General features: G+C 38.3%; 1 protein-coding gene across 3 annotated transcripts in view; it reads right to left on the bottom strand.

Annotated features, from left to right (window-relative positions):
* Window positions 1–18,344, bottom strand: part of PIEZO2 (piezo type mechanosensitive ion channel component 2) — a 455,202-nt gene that overhangs the window by 157,102 nt on the left and 279,756 nt on the right. For all 3 annotated transcript variants that reach the window (XM_055127104.1, XM_055127105.1, XM_012933496.2), the window contains exons 6-7: window positions 14,825–15,035; window positions 13,058–13,271 (exon numbers count right to left, since the gene is read on the bottom strand). In XM_055127104.1, the coding sequence (XP_054983079.1) occupies window positions 13,058–13,271; window positions 14,825–15,035 (425 nt within the window). The remainder of the gene's footprint in view (window positions 1–13,057; window positions 13,272–14,824; window positions 15,036–18,344) is intronic.

The raw sequence follows: 18,344 nt of genomic DNA, 5'->3' as shown, positions 1-18,344 counted from the left end.
TCCTGGTTAACATTCAATGTGAAGGTCTAAGGATGCAGTGCTGGGGATCTGAGAGTGAGACGGCTATGAGAAGATGAAATAATTATTTTAGTGGAATGAGTTCTATTCAAGTAGTAGATGCCACACATATGGAAAACCAGCTGATACAAAAAAGTATTACAACCAACCTTCTTATATGCTTATTCAATTTTTAAAACCTACACTGTAAATGCTTGCTTAATGAGCACTTGTCGATGAGCTCCTGCTTACAAACTATGGGTGCATCCTCTCATCACTATCCATACACCTACAGCAAGAATCCACTGGCATCTCCAAATGAGTTAAAAATTATACACAACATTGAGGTCTTTAGTCCTTACATATTATTGACATTTTAATGATTAGAATAAAAAGAATATAAATGTATATATAGGCACACCTTAGAGATCTTGCAGGTTTTATCCCAGGCCACTGCAATAAAATACATACTGCAATTAAGCAAGTTCACAAATCTTTTCTTTCAAACTGCATGAAAAATCAAGGGTACACTACATCATAGTGCATTAGGTGTATACTAGTGGGTCTAAAAAGTGCATTCCTTTGTATGCACTTAAGGAAAAGTACTTTCTTGCTAAAAAAAAAAAAATGGCTGCCTTCACCTGTCAAATTCCCTTCGCTGGTGGAAAGTCTGACTTCCACATTGATAGCTGCTGATTGATTGAGGTAGTAGCTGCTGAAGGCTAGGGTGGCTGTGCTAATTCTTTTTTTAAAAAAAAAAACAGCAATAAAGTTGTCACATAGGCTGGACTCTTCTTTCAAGAAAGATTTCTTTCTATCATGCAATGCCCTTTCATCATGTTTAACCTGCAGAGGGACTTCTTTCAAATTTGGCATCAATTTTCACAAATCCTTCTGTTGCTTTATTAAATAAGTCTGTGTACTATTCTGTTATTTTATTATTATTTTAACAATATTCACAATACCTTTACTGGAAGAGATTTCATACTAGAAATCATTTTTTCCCTCATCCTCATCTGTTTGAGTGTGATCATGAGAATTGCAGATATCCATTCACATCTTCAGTTTCCACTTATAATTTTCTTGCTACTACTTGCTGTTTTTACCACACACCTATAGTTACTTTTATTTCTGAAGTCTTGAACCTCTAAAACTGTTTATTTGTTTTTGGACCACACTTGACTATGCTCAGGACCTAATCTTGGCTCTGTGTCCAGGAATCACTCCTGACGATACATAGGGGACCATATGTAGTATCTGGGTTTGAACCCAGATTGATGATGTGAAAGGTGCTTATCTTACTCTCTGTGTACTATCTCTCCAGACCCAATCTTTGAAACTTATCCATGAAAGTTGGAATCAACTTCTATGCTTCTATTAATCTTGATATTTTCACCACTTCTTTTACCACAGATGTTCTGAATGGCATATAGAATAATAAATTCTTTCTAGAATACTGTTCATTGACTTTGCCTAGATTCATCAAAGAAATCCCTATGTGTTAAAGCAATAGACTATAAAATATATCTTAAATTACAAAACTTGAAAGCCAAATCACTCCTTTACCCCTGTACTAAAAAATGGGTACTGTGTTTGCAAGTATGCACATAACATTGATTTCATTTTATGCTTCCATCAGAATTCTTAGGTGAACATGCGTATTGACAGTGAGGAGAGCATAATATTTCAAAAGAAATTTTTTTCTGAGCAGTGGGTATCAATGATTAGGCTTAAAATATTCTGTAAACCATGTTATAAACTGATGTGATGCAGACTTTGTTGTTCCATTTACTGAGCAGCCAGCGAAGACAGTACAACCGTTAAGGGTCATGGGATCTTCAGAATGGCAAATGGTCATTGGCTCTAACTGCAACCCAGCAGCTGCATTAGCTCCGGACAAGACAGTTGCAGCCTGTCCTTTGAAGCTGGAAATTGAGTTCTCTGTCGATTCCATCTTCTCTCAATTAAAGGCTCTTTTGTCTTCATTGAGAATCTGTTGATTCATGTAGCCTTCATCAGTGGTCTTAGCTAGATCTTCAGAACAATTTGAACAACTCCTACCACTACTTCATCTTGTACTTTCCTGTTTCCTTACACCTCAAGAACAGATCTCTATTAGCTTCTAAATTTTTTAGGGCCTTGCTCTGGATTGGAATTTAATTTAAGAAAATTTGTCTGTCCTGTTTGATCTTCATAATGACAAGAAAATATTCTCCATATCAGCAATGTGACTTGAATACATGTCAACCTGTATTCAATGGAGTAGGTCTTTTATTTACTCAAGGATGTTTCCTTTGCATCCACATTTTGGTCTAGTTGGCATAAGATGCCAATCTTTGTTTCTTTTTTTTTCTCATGAAAAACACATCTTTGCTATAAGATAAAACATGGATACAGACAAAAAGTAAAAGTTTCATATATTAAGATATAGATTGCCTATAAATAGCACTCAAAGAATTATATCATTGCTAAATGTCTCAAGAACTTCTGTTTGTGAGGCCTACCTTTTGAGCATCCTGGCTTTGACATGCCTTTTTCTCAATAAGTTTAGTCATGTGGAACTTTTTTTTTCAATTGGTAAACACAAGCCTATCTCTCTTTTTTCCCCTTGAATACCTAGACCAAGTTGTCATAAAATTTCAAGACTGTTGTGTTTTGGAGAACAAAGAGATTCAGAGGTTCGGGGGGTGGGGAGAGGAGAAGGAGAAGGAGGGAATGGCAATCAATGGAACTTTCAGAACCAAAAACATTTATTTATTAAGTTTGCCATATTCTATGGGCACAATTCAATGAGAACTCAATCATCAGAACATTGCTCCCAGATCACTATAACAGATGTGATGATAATCGTGACAAAGACTGTCACGATTTTGCAAGAGTTACAAAAATAGGATACAGATGAAAATGAGTAACACAGGACTGCTCCCTAAAAGTAATGGTAGTTCTGACTGTTAAGATGCTTTCCCATCTTAACAGCATCACATCTTAACATCTTAACATCTCACAACAAAATGAACACAATCCATAAACAACAGAACTGCACACTCAAGCTTCAACAAGACCACAAAACTGAATGCTTTCAAATTCATAGGGAAACGCTCACTTAAGGATCTCTCTCTCTCTTTCTCTCTCTCTCTCTCTGGAACCTGTGGAAAAACTGCTTTAACTTCTTTGCTAATGAAACTGCTTTGGACATCCACATGATGTGCCTCACTGAGGATCTCTAGAATCCCAGTAGCAAGTAAGTACATGCTTTCAGAAAAATGGCACCAATACTCTAACTCAATGCAGTACTATCACAACCTTCACTGTGCAAAAAAAAAAAAAATAGCTGTGTAATGCAGTGAAGCAAATTGGAAAAAAATGAGCTATGCCTGTCAATATTGTACTTTTAATCATATTTTTTTAAACATTTTTCTTTTGTCATAGAACAGTCATACTCCAGATATTGGAGTTTAATGCCTTTCTTTTGCTTTTTTAAATATATTTTTAACACTGAAATAAATATAAGCTTTTTGGTCACTATACGTAATTTGAATTTTCTTATCAACATGATTTACTAAAATAGGACAGTAAAATAAGAGAAAATCATTGTAAGTATACATATTTATACACATGTGTGTATAAATTTTATGTGTAAAAATTTTATGTGTATAAATCTTATGTCTTTCACTTTTGTTTTGTTTTGGGTCATAACCAACTGTCTCAAAACTTACTCCTTATTCCTGCTCAAGAATAACTGCTGATGAGGCTCTGGAACCATACAGAGTGCCTGGGATAGAACTGGGATGGCTATATGTAGCAAAGTAGCACCATGCTGCTGTACTATTTCTTAAGGCTCTGTATACTTTTTTTAAATTTTTAAACTTTATAAGGTAGTTCACAATGTTTGATTATATTTAATATTAAAAGCACCAATCCCACCACTATTACACCTTCCCACCGCCAAATTTGGGATGTTTCCATCCTAGGCCCCAATCCCTGTCCCAAAGCACAACCAAAATAATATATTTTGTATTGTCCGTTGGCTGGAGCAACAGCACAGTGGTTGGGCGTTCGCTTTTCATGCACCCAACCCGAGTTCGATACCTCCGCCCCTCTTGGAGAGCCCGGCAAGCTACCAAGAGTATGGAGCCCACACGGCAGAGCCTGGCAAGCTACCCGTGAGTATTGGACATGCCAAAAACAGTAACAATAATTCTCTCAATGAGAGACGTTACTGGTGGCCGCTCGAACAAATCGATGAGCAATGGGATGACAGTGACAGTGATTGTCTGTTATGAAAAACCACTGAAAATGCTACAAAAAAATATCCATAGAGGAAACAGTGTGAAGATTGTTCTATTTTGGCAAGGGCCATTAAGACATTCTTTAGGATATCACTAACATGTTGTTAAAGGTTGAGTGATGTGAACTTTCATATATTAAATATATCATTTAGGTATGATTATATATATATGTGTGTATATATATATATATATATATATATGATAGCACAACGGATAGGGTGTCTTCCTTGCACACAGCCACCCAGATTTGATTCCTCCACCACTCTTGGAGAGCCCGGCAAGCTACCAAGAGTATCTCACCCGCACAACAGAGCCTGGCAAGCTCCCCGTGGCGTATTCAATATGCCAAAAACAGTAGCAAGAAGTCTCACAATGGAGACATTACTTGTGCCTGCTCGAGCAAATAGATGAGCAATGGGATGACAGTGATATATATATATGAAAATATGTACATATGCATAGATTTTTCTCACTATTTGAATCCCATCAAATGTGGTGTGGTACTTATGAAGAATGGGTAGGAAGTGTCTTATGATGTGTTGCTTGGCTGCATTCAACAGGAATACGGTCACTCATACGTGAGGCTCGGCCCGAGCATGTGGAGAGTGGCCGTGAGCATGGCGGCGGTTGGGTTCTGGAGGTTTTTGGCTGCCAGGACTGGGTCCTTTGGGGAAGGGATGGCTCTCACCTGTCTCCCTCTGGTGTGCCCTGAATGAAACAGCTTGGCACAGAGTGCAGTGGCATGGTTATAGCGGGCATCGTGTTCCTCCCTTCCGGGAGAAAAAGCTGTGTGATCTGGATGGTGGCTGATGATGATATTATCTGGCTGTGTATTTGTTTTTTAAATGAGCATTGGGACAGAGTTCCAATGGCTGGAGTGCAGTACATGCATCAGGAGCCCTGAGTTTGATACTCATCACTGCATGGTCTCCTGAACAAGCTGTCTATGACCCTCAAAGTCTACAGTGTAGTTATTAATGCGAATTCCAGATGATGAAAATCAACCTTCAGAAAGAACTACACTTGGATCAGCTAAACCAAATTTTGTTTAGTTCAGCATTTTCCTTTAGGAAATGTTTCAGAGTAACTGTTGGAATAAGGCTCTAGTTTGTTAAACTAAATTCAATATATAGGATTGATGTTACATTTAGTTGTGGAGATTTATTTTAAGCTTTATTTTGTGGGACCAACTTCAAAACTGTGGTCACTAATTTTACATACATTTATAATAGACCACAGCACTTCAGATTTGGTAAGGATAATCTTACTTTCAGACACATGGTTTTAACCTTACCATAAGCATCCGTCTCATGATTGGACATAAAACTTCCCCTCTTCCTTCTCAATGTTTACCCAGTACTCCTGTATATCCTCTATATTTGCTGGATTTTGTTCACTTATTCTACACCCTTTCTTGGCTTAACATAGTGGGAACACCCAACCACATGTCTGGACAGAGCTTTAAGAAGACATATGATCTCTATGATCTCTTAGAACCACTGGGTTAAGAAAGAAGATGATCCTGGAATGAAATGAATCCCACAATCTTGGCTGCTCCTAAATATTAGATCTTAATTTACATAAATACCTAGTAAGGGAACCACAAATGATTTATCAGTCTGTTCACTGAGAGCCATTGAATCTTCCAGACCCTTCAGCAGACACATACATTAAATAGCACCAGAGAGGACTTAAAACAATGAGGAAATGGGCTTCTTTCTGCTTATTGTGAGCTTTACTTAAATTTTGAAGTAACTTAGGTACTGAGAGCACTATAGCATTACTCAAGAGAGCAAATGTGAAGAATACTCTAAGTAGTACAAGGTGAAAAATTAGTGATTGAAGTATTATGGCAATAATATTTTGATTACATAAATTTATATTACATATATAAAATCAAACGCCATGCAGCCTACAAAAATCACATTTATTTTTAAATTTATTTTGGCCTTCCAAGAGGTACTCCAGATTTCAGGGGCCACTCCTGGTGAACAGAACACTTCAGTCCTAGGTCTGCTTACATCCTACAATGACAAGGACCACCCTCAGAGATGCTTGAAGGTCACCAAGGCCTGGTGAGTCCACCAGGGGTACACCCACTGGTGCCTGTGGGACCATGTGATGCCAGGCACTGAACTGGAATTCCACTAAAGCAAAGTGTTTGCCCCTAACCTCCTTTGAAGAATCATCTAGTAGAAGAATGTACCTTAATACAGGAAAATGTGGAATCTAAGGGAAATGAGTTATAAAACAGTATGCGCAACATAATTAAATACAACAGACCCAAAAGGCACCATGTAAAGTGAAGTAAGTCAGAGAGAGTATACAAACACTGTTTGATTCAAATCTAAGGAAAATGCCAAGCTCACAGGAAAGAGATGAGGTTTATTGTTATCAGAGGTGAGAGGGAGTTGGAGCAAAGTAGATAAAGGTGCAGATTCTCAGTGATATGATATATAAACATGAGGGACACAATGTACAACATGGTATTTAGAGTTAATTATAGTAACACTTCCATATGATACATGTAAAAGCTCTTATAAGAGTACATACTAAGAATTAATTATTTTGACAAAAAGGTTTTATTCATTAAAATATTTTGTTATACTTATATGAGATAACGGGAGCTGAATAAACCTATCCTGGTCATCATTTTACAATACACTTAAGTCAAATCTTTATATTACTATATATCTTAAACTTACATGATGATATATTTGAAGTATATATCACAAAAGTGGAAAGAAAAGGTTTTATAAGTATATATAAGCGTATGGGAACTACTGGAAGAATATAACTGTCTCTCCCTGCATCCCCGCCTCCTTGCCAAAATGTACATTTATGAGATTTAGGATCACTTTTTGGATTTGTTTTTGGGGCCACACCCAGTTGTGCTTAGGGATATTCCTGGTTCTGTGGTCAGAGATCACTCCTGGTCGGACCATATGGAGTTTGGTGGAATCAAACCTGTGTTAGCTGCATGCAAAATAAATGCCCTACCCAGTGTACTAACATTCTGGCCCTAGGATTACTCTCAAAAGGACATATGCACTTTTATTATTTATTATTCATTATTCACCATTATTCATTGATGCACTTAATACAATAACTAAGATATGCAATCAACCTAGGTTCCCAATGACAGATAGATGAATGGATTATGAAGATGTCATGTACAGACACACACAATGGAATATGATGCAGCTGCAAGGAATGACAAAATCATGCAATTTGCTGCAACATGGTTGGAAGACACCACATTGAGTTAAGTAAGCCAGAAGAAGAAAGACAAACACAAGATGATCTCATTTATCTACTAAATATAGACTGCTGGATGAGGAAATGTATCACAGTAAAAGCGGGGTACTTAGATCATCCTTGACCCCAGAGTTTAGAGAGGAGGCAGAGAAGGAAGAAAATCAAGAGGGAAGAAAAGAACAAGAAGTAATGAGTTAACAGGTTTCAGGGTTTCAGTTATACAGTGATATGAGTCAGGAGTATAGCCATATGCACAAAACAGACGTAATAACACTGAAAACATGAGATCTAAGCAGCAACCACTGAAACTAATGTACCTGTCAAGTTGACAGGTGGAGGTGGAGTGGGCACTGGGGTGGTGAGGTAATCTGGGAACGCTGGTGGAGGAAAGTTGACTCTGGTGCAGGGATTGATGTTGAATTATTGTATGCCTAAAATACAACTATCAATAACTATGTAAATCATGGCTCTTAAATAAGGAATTTTTAAAAGTGCAAAGATTAAAAAGCAATAATTGTTTCTATATAAATGGGGTTTTACCTATCTGCATTACATTTTTCCAAATAATCACCAACATATGTTACATAGCAATAATAAAAATTTCATTTTTTTCCTAAAAATAAAGACAATTTAACCATGGAACCTACTGAAAGCTTAGTAGATGATAAATATTCATAGATTGCTTTAAGGGCAGTTACAACTAAAGCTGAATTTATGGGCTGGAATATCTGTGGTTATGGGGTTGATGATAAATACCCAAACAACTTTTATTTTTTGGTGCTAGTTTTCAATTTATTTCCTTTGAACTCAGAATTTGAAATTAACAATAAGGAATTGAAATCATGCAATTATGGAAAAGCTTCTTTTGGAGGAAGGATTTGTGGGTTTTGTAGGGACACATGAGGTGGTATTTAGAGTTTGCTCCTAGCTTTGTGTTTAGGGATCACTCCTGGTGGGACTTTGAGGACTGTACCTGATGGTGAGGACTGAGCTGGGTCGACTTCATGTACAGCAAATGGCTTACCTGTTGTACTGTATGTTCTGATAAAGTTATTGTTTCAAGTATGTAAATTTTTAGGCACTCAAGAAATAAAATAAAATAAAATACAATGTCCTATTAGGAATAATCTATAAAGAGAAAATCAGTAAATATGTTTATCAATCTATCTACTGCACATTGATTATCTGAAATAATCTATACCTTAATAATTATTTCATCCCTTTATAACTGACTTATATAACATTATATTAGAAAACTAAAGTGCAGAGATGCCTCTGGACCTTGTTCCAGAGCATGCCCAGGGACCCTGTCTCATATCTGGGTTGCCCACCACTTGCCTAAACAGAGCCCCAGTAGCTGAAAACTTCTAGAACCCAGTCACCGCCATGTTCATAGCTGATTTCCACAAGCTCAGATAAGCCTTATTCATGAGTGAATCTGCTGAAAAACTCAGATATGCGGGTTGTGACCAAAATCTCCAGGTTCTCACAGAGTCAGGGATGGGTGACCTCCCCTTACCTCCCCTTTCTTCTGGGAGCTGGACAGTCATGCCCACAAACTGCCTCTGGCACTATATAAGCTAATTAACCAGCCATGATGCATAGACTCACAAATAAATATCGGAAGAGATCAACAAGCTGTCAAGATGCTTCCAGATCCCAAAATCACCATCCAGTTGCAAATTTAACTCCAGCTGTATCATCTTATTTAAAATTTTAAAATTCCTGTAGTGCGATATCTCATACTCTAAATCACTGATGTACCTGGAGAGCAGCTTACCACATTGGATGGGATATAAAGTAGAAGGCAACCAATCTTGATTAAAAAATATTAGCACACAAGGCTCAACTTGCAACAACATGTTAGTAATATCCTTTAAAAGGGCTTAATGGCTCCAGGTGAGATACAACAATTTTCATACACTTTCCTCTAAGGAAACCTTTTTGATCATTTTTAACAAATTATTCATAAAAGCAATACAAAATAAATAATTTAGGGCCTGCTATTGGGGCAGGTTTGGGTGGTGGTTGGGAAAATTAAAAATATTGGTGGTGGAAAGATGTAATGGTAGTGAGATTGGTGTTAGAATATTGAAATAAAGTATTGCAAAAAACTTAAAAAAATAAAACAATAGTGCTTAAACTGTTTAAAGGGATTATCTATAAAATATTAATTAAATTGAAAAATTAAGAGAGTTCGAATGAAAAATATTACGTCATGTTATTAAACTATGATCAGGACTGGGCCTCTTTTACCCAGATCCCCCATTTTCTAGTAGCTAGGCAGTCACACCCAGAAATTGCCCCTGGCGCTGTGTAATCCCATCAATGGTCAACATCCAGAGACTGTAAAACCAAATTCCTAGAAGAGAGTGACACAGTCTCTTGCCCCCACACCTTGCTGTCTTCACCGCACCTCGGAAGGGACGGGTTGCATTTCCCTCCTCACACTGAGGAGAGCCTCGACAGTTGAGAACCTCAGGAACCCAGCCACGGCCATGCTCAGGGCCCCTCCCTACACGTTTGGATGAGCCTCATGCATGGGGGAACCGGTGGAGGAATCCAGGTATGCAGGACTCGGAGCTGAGATCTCCAAGGCTTTTCGGATCAGGACTGGGCCTCTTCCACCCAGATACCCCATTTTCCAGTAGCTAGGCAGTCACACCCAGAAACTACCCCTGGGCTCTGTGTAATCCCATCAATGGCCAACATCCAGAGACTATTAACTAGGCTATTAGATGTCGGTCATTTGACATCAAATAGCCTAGTTCTCCCTCTTGGAAACACTGACAAGCTACCTCGAGTCTATTGCCTACTCGGGAGGGCCTGGCAAGCTCCCTGTGGCATATTCATATCCCAAATACAGAAACAGATATATACATACCTTTCAGAGAATATCCCATCTGCATGGCAGAGCCTGTCAAGCTACCCATGGCATATTTGATATACCAGAAACAGTAATAATAGCTCTCATTTCCCTGACCCTGAAAGAACCTCCAATCGTTGGGAAAGATGAGTAAGGCTCCTAAAATCTCAGGGTTGAGTGTAATAGAGACGTTACTGGTGCCTGCTCGAGTAAATCAATGAAGAAAGGGATGACAGTGATATTAAACTATAATTTTTATTTGCTTTTGGGTCACAGGTGGTGGTGAGCTTTTTTTTGATTCAGTGCTTAAAGATTACTCATGGCAGGGCTCAGGGGACTATATGTGGTGCCAAAAATTGAATCCAGGTGGACCACATGCAACACAAGCATTGCAGCCTTTGTACTATCTCCCTAGACCCTACTAAATTATTCTTATCTACGTCATAGATTGGCAAGTCTGGTTTACCGCCAATTTATAAAGGTCATGAACAAATAATTGTTGCATTTTGAGTGGTTAAAGAAAGCCAAAATAAAAACAATATCTCATGAAATTTTTAAGTACTGTGTAATCCAAAATTTGGTGCTTACAAATAAAATTTTGCTGGAATGCACTCATAGTCACTATTTTGTCTGTTGTTTTATTTTGTACTGCAGTTTCTTGGAAGAATTGTACAAAGAACAAAGACTAGTCAGATCTAAGATATTTACTAAATGATCTTTTTTATGGAGTTTGTCTGATCTTTTTCATTTTTATTACTTTCTGTATTTCCTGTCACCAATCTCTAGAGGGCAGAAAAGATCCTTTAACTATTGAGGGGCGGTATCTTACACACAAGTTAGCACAGGAATAGAATATTCACATTTCCAATTTTCCAATTAGGTCATTTTCGAAAAGTCAGTCTTTATAATAGCACAATAATTTTTTTCCTGTATGTGCTCAATATATAAAAAAAATTAAATATCAAAAAGAAACCAAGGGATTCAGTTGGTCTAGAATTAATGCCCATAGTGAAATCAAGTATTTATCTATTCCTATAAAAGGTGTCACATGAATTTGCAGCATTTTTTAAGGAGCCCTCTCAGGTGGTGGGGATGGAGGCCGTGCTTTGCCCTTGTAAAGCTTGACTTTCCATCTTTTAGAAACACACACACACCTGTTTATTGGTTTTCTTAACAGATTTACTGAGAAATAATTGAAAAATGAACTTGTGACATGTATTTTTTAAAATTAAGTATGCTAAACACAAACTACTACAGCCCTTACTATCCTTCTCATCATACATCTCTTTCTGATTTCTCAAGAAAGTGGGCCATTTGCCCTGTAGACTCTACTTTATGAATTTGCTGATTATTTATCTGTAAAATCATGTAAATTGCTTTTTAAAATCCAGTATATTTTCTCTGTATTGGAAGTGACATCTAACACTTGAATCATATGAGGTGATGCTGTATGCATTATATTGCATGATATGAGAGTCCAAGTGTTGGCAGTGTTAATTTTTATCAGTTGGCTAAGGTACTGTTTCCCTTGTCAAGATTAAATTTTTTTTCATAGCAATTAGCAAATAATTGGTGAGGTTATTCTTTGTCATTGTTGCAAACATTCTTCATTCTGACAAGTTAGGGTTAAAATAAATAATGGCTTTTAAAATAATGGCTTCAGTTTGTGATTAGAATCAAGTATTTCATTAAGAATTGATGAATGATAATTTTTATAACAATGTGTAATTTCATAATTTATTACTTTCCCGCTCACTAGCTGGCATAATACTGTAAGAAGGAGTTTTCCCTCATTAATTACAAATCACCTAAGGTTTCTACTAAAAAGTTAAAGTAAGTGTAATTCTTTATCTTTAATTCTAGTCTAATAGAGTGGAGTTGATGTAAAAGTCAAATCCAATTGAAGAAAATTAGAATTCTCTCTCTCCTCATGGACTAGTTTATCTTTGTTTTTATTAAAATATCAATTATTATTTTAAAACATTCTAATATGACATTTAAACTTAAATATTTTAGTTGATTTATTTTTAGCAAAACAATAGAACAAACTTTACCAAAACACTATCATTTAAAGATAATTTGCTTTTATGTATGTTTCATAAAAATATCATCTTGATATACTATTCTACAATAATGTGCTGTTTCCAATAATAATGATACACCTTTTCTCTTTCAGACAACTACCATTCTGCTTTCTGTTATTATCAGTTTGCATTTTCTATGAATGTATAAAAATGTCTTAGTTACTATAACAAATCATTGTTACCTAAAAACAATTATTTTTTTAATGTTCTTTGTTGGAACTGCAATAGTTCTTTTTAACTATATTTCCTGACATGGCATTATTATTCACTGATATTCTTCATGGGCAAAACATTCTCCATGGGCATTTCCATAGTTGAGACCATATACCTATTCTCCTTGTTACAAAGAGCATCTCTTCCTCCTTCCCGAGCTCAGGAGCACCTCCATCTGAACAAACTTCACTTTCTCTGGAAGTGTCATCCAGTAAGTTTAAAACACTAGATGTTTTACTGCTGCCCCCAATTTTTAACCCCACAAATCTTAACATACAATGGACACCAAGAAAAACCCATGCAAATTCCAAATGTCAAGATTACAATAAAATATCTTAGCTATGTCTTACCTAGCATAGTAGTCATTTGGTGGAACTGCTTCTTGGAAGAACTGAAATTGGTATAAATAAAGTCCAATTAGGTGTCCCGCCGTGAAAATAGCCAGTAGAACACAGAGACAGCTGAACAACAATGGATCAAAGGTCCGGCACCAGGACCACCAAGTGCACAGACCCAAAAACACAAAGAAATACACAGATGATGTCAAAGATGGCAGCATCATTCCTGCAGAAGAAGAAACATGGTCACCAGAAACTGCATTGCTATCAGAACGATTTACCATTCAGTGAATGTAGCTATTGAAATGACACATATTTACTTCATATGTTTTCAGGTATTGATCAGGTTGTAAGAATACTAATTACATTATAATGCTGAAAAATATTACTTTTATTATAGAAAAAAATCAAACAAAAGCAATATGTGTAAATTTGGGGAAAGAAATCCTACCAGTGATGTCTGAGATAGCAAATATCTTTTCATACTATTAGAATTTTTGTAAGATGACCATTAGGCATGTTTTCTTGCCTTTTCCCATCTTTCAATTTCTTCTTTCAATTTGTGAGGAACATATGTATTATTCTAACTGTCTCTGATATTGTTTTTTAAGGGACTTACATAAAAATTTATTTTTTAGGGGCCAGAGAGATAGTAAGGTGGGTAGGCCATTTGCTATCCCCTGTACCCTATATGGTCTCATGACCACCACCAGGACACTTCATTAGAATATTGTGCTACATTTTTGACAAATCCTATTGTCGTTTCTGTGGTTTTAAAAGTTAAAATCAATTGTTTCATCTTGTGAAACTTCTATTACAGCACTGTAACACTGTCATCCTGTTGTTCATCGATTTGCTCGAGCAGGCACCAGTAACGTCTCCATTGTGGGACTTGTTATTACTGTTTTTGGCATATTGCATATGCCATAGGTAGCTTGCCAGGCTCTGCTGTGTAGGTGGGATACTCTCTACTCTCGGTAGCTTGCCGGGCTCTTTGAGAAGGACGGAAGAATCGAACCCGGGTCGGCTGCGTGCTCCACCGTGCTCCAGTCCAAAGAACTTCTATTATATGGGATATAACTTCTATTATATGGGATAAAAAGACCTTCAGAGGGGCTCTGGAGGATGGTGAACAGCTGAGTTAAAGGAAAGAAGGAAGACGAACATTACTATGAGATAAGTAACTTGTGATTAAGGTTTAAGGGAAATGAGTTTGTGCTGCAAGATTACAATCTAACCTAAATTTTAGACAAGATAAGAGAGCATGTCCTGTCAGTTCAGACTAACGGCTCAATGCAGATGGAGATCACTCACGGGGTACAGGCATGGAGCAGTGCGCGCCCATGTGAGCACTATAGTACATCGCTCTGGAGAAACAGTACACTTGTTTTTCTGACTTATACTCATAAATTGACAAAACTTTGTTATGTAAAAGCATTGTTATTAAGTAGTGTAACAGATCATCACAAAACATAAAAACTAGGGAGTTTATGCAGTGGGAAGGCACTTGCCGTCCAGGCAGCTGACCCAGGTTCAATACCCAGCATCGTATATGCCAGGAGTGATGCCTGAGCGCATAGCCAGGAGTAAGCCTCAAGCATAGTTAGGCCCCTCGAAAAGCAAACAACAATAGGAAAAGTGTATGGTGAGGATATGAAATCAGTTGTTTTTGTGTGTGTGTCTCTCTGTGTAAGACTGTTTCCTTTTTCTTCTCGACCATTTCTTTCATTATTACCCAAAGCAAAGTGACGCACTCCACCCAGGAGTGGAAGATCTCACCTGATGAGCCCAGTAAAATGGTCACAACCACCTTTCCTGCAGTGGTTATCATGTTGCCGATAAACTCCTTAAGCTTGGACGCCACAGAGGCAAGCCGGCGGAACATTTTTAATTTTGTGCTTTCTTCCAACTCCCTTTCAACACCGGCTCCATCATCCAAGTCTTCTTCATAAATCAGAGCCTCTTCGGGATCTATTTTTTCTCCCTCAACCTATATGAATAAAACAGAGAAAACATGGCTACTCAGAACTGTGCATCTCTGACCCAGCAGCTGATATGGATTATTATCGGTGCACCAATGGATGAGGTGCATTTCATAAATCAGGTGAAAAGCGCAGACAGTCCCTTCAGTGCCCCAGTCTCTGAGAGTTCCCACAGAAGCCCGAATAAGGGCGAGGTCCTGACAATGACGACAACAGGAAATGCCACTCATCACAGGGTTCCTAAGGGAAGGTCATCCTTCCTACAAGTGCTCATTTGTATAGGCAGAAGAAATCACTTGAAATCTGTTAATAACCTTAGTCTCCATTAGTCTGGGCTTGGTGCCTCAAATTTAAGAGTTTGACACTAAAACGCTGACAGATTGCACGAGAATATCCATGGCTTTAACCAAAAGGATGGTCTAAATCAGTGCGTAGGAAATCCCTTGGCTCTCTGAAGTTTCTTTGCTAACTATTTCAGGATTTCCTGACCTTGAAGGATGAATGGTGTTGGAACGTTGGGCTATATTTAGGCTCTTCCTACCTCCTCCTTTCAGAGGACTCACTAATTCAAGTTGCTCAGGACTCTCTCTGGAGCGATAGAGAAGAAATCTATGCACAGAACATACACATGTTTGAAGGCATTACTTTAAATGGGTTTATTAAGGCGCTTTTGTTAGTCATTTTTAAATAATTCACAGCTCTTTCTTTTTGCAATGATGATCTTTGCGATAATTTTTTGTAACAATAACCTTTCTAGAAAGGTTAGGATTTTTTTTTAAGTAGTTAGAAATAAAAACCATCTATTTTAGACAGAAGGACCTGATTTAACATGTGTGGAACTCTGTTTACATTTGTTCCCAGGCCCCTTGATTCACTTGCTCTTCTACATTTTCCACATTAAAGGTCTTTCTCAGTGCTCTTAAACACTATTCATTAAAGGTATGTGAACCTCTATGCCCACATTCACTACGGGAAGGCAGACGCTGGAGGGCTGGTTCAAGTTCTTCTAGATGCTGAGTGGACTTAAGGACTCAGAGACCTCAGAGACCTCAGACACCAAGATCAGTGCAAGCTACTGGTGAGTTAAACTCGTTATTGATAACTAGTTAACACAGGGTCAACCCAAGCACCCCTAATCCCTGGCTTAAAATTACACACAAAAATAATTTAATTCTAGACTTAAGTTTATATTCCCAAATTGTTTTCTTCTGTATTCTTTCAAGGCACAGTTAGATATTTTCCCCCTGAAAGTTGAAGCTTATGTTTATACTTAAAACATTTGATTTAAATTTGTATAGGGCTTATCTCCAATAAGAGACCCATACATAAACAAAAACTTACCGAGCAAAATATTTCAATAGTGAATGCCATGCACAGCACTAAAATAAAGTGATAAGGGGGCTGGAGAGAGTATATCACGTAGAGAACTTGCATTGCACTCAGCTGATGGGCGTTATATCCCTGGAACCACACATTGTCCCGTGAGCCCTGAAGGAGTAAACCTGAGCATTGCTAGGAGTGGCCCCAAACCAAACAAAAAAGGGACAAGATTGTGAATGGTGTGGTGGCTACTGAGACATGGCAGCCAAGGACAGTCTCTATGAGCATGCAGCATTTAGGCTAAGACTGTGACTGCCACAAAGTCAACAGTCCTATGAGCATCCCAGGCAAAAGCATTCCAGGCAAAGAGATGAGCTGGGCGATGGTGTCTGCAGAAAACAGGCAGGTAGCCCTAGAATCTCCGCTTCCACCTTCTTATCCTCATTCCCACTGGACAGCCCCAGCTCCTCTCCTTCACACCATCTCCTGCTCCCTTCTTTTTCCCAGTTCACCCCATGAACCAACACAACAGTCCCCACCATCTCACCTCCCACATATGCATCTCCATGGGAAACTTTCTGAAGACTGGTTAGATAAATGACAACATGTCCCCCATGCAAGATTCTCAGGAACCTGCTCTAACAGGAACCTGATGCCAACCACCTGTCCACCAAGCAGTAGGGTACGGTAGAGTGTGTTTCACAAGAGAATCTTGGATCCTGTCTGGGAAAAGGCACAGGGAGATCAGAATTACAGTTGTGACTGTACATGAGGAGGACAACTTGGACCATGCTGAGGTGAGGTTTATGTCTTTGCAGCATGTTTCAGAGTCACCGGGACTAGCTGCAAAGTGTGATGTGGTGGAAGGAGGGAAAGATATGACTCAAAGATGGTCCCTATGTTTGTTGTCCTTAATGATATGGAACAAGCAGACAGATACAGGTTGGGAGATCCAGTTTTGAGTTGCTTTCCAGGCATTCTTTGGGAAGTATCACATGGGCAGCTAGGAGATGTGGGAACAGAAAGGGGCTGTTTGAGATGGAAGGACATGGGGTAGGTTTTTAAATCATGGGTCTGATGGAATTTGGATGCATCCTGGAAAGCAAACAGATCACTTGTCTCTAAAGTGCTGTCACACAGGGGACCAATCTGTTTCTCCAATCTTTCAGCCTCATCTCTTTGCCTTAGCAGCACAGACACAAGAACCCACATGAAGAATATAAAATCCACAGACTCTGACTCTCCTGCTTTGGCACGTGCTGCCCCTACCTTCTTGGGATGTATTCCTCACTCAGTCTCAAAGACTTGGCTTCAGTTCCACACCAGATTTACCTATCAGTGACTCTATTTTCCCTAAGCGCCTTTAAGGGGGATTGACCCTCTCACCCCACTCACATATTGAACAACTGGGTCATCTACTATTTCCAGTCCCCTTTCCCATGAGTGAACATCATGTCACAAATTCTCTCCCAGGAAGGAAACTTGTCAAAAATTCTTCAGTCATTATATTTGAAAAAAAGGAGAAGAGAAGGAGAGCAAGAAGGGAAAAAAGAGAGAGAGAGAACAGCTATCCACCTGTATCTCAGTCACAGACACAAGCATCACTTTCATCATAAGTGACTTCTTATCCAATTATAAAATTACTACAAATGTGGATTAAATCAAATAGAAATCTGGTCAAGAACCCTCATGAGACTAGACAAATGATCTAGTCTTCTGTGATCTGGTCTCATCTCTTTTCTGTGATTTTTAAAAATCATTTCACTGCATTTGAGAATTTTTGCCTCCAGCATTTTTCTACCAGAATCTCTGGGGTCCTCATTTGGAAATGCTTTTGAATGCAGCCAAGCTGAGAGGGGGCCGAGGATGAGACAGGTTCTGCTCTGTGAGCCCCTAGTCATGGCATTAGTCATGTCAGGCTGGCTCGGGAACAGGCTTCCTGCCTATAAACAATTCCTCTGGTAGGGATAAACACTGAGGGCCTGGAAAAGGATCCG

Source organism: Sorex araneus, chromosome 2 (assembly GCF_027595985.1).
Source record: "Sorex araneus isolate mSorAra2 chromosome 2, mSorAra2.pri, whole genome shotgun sequence".
NCBI lineage: Eukaryota > Metazoa > Chordata > Mammalia > Eulipotyphla > Soricidae > Sorex > Sorex araneus.
Note: the sequence above shows the minus strand (reverse complement) of the source record. Positions and strands in the feature narration are given on the sequence as shown.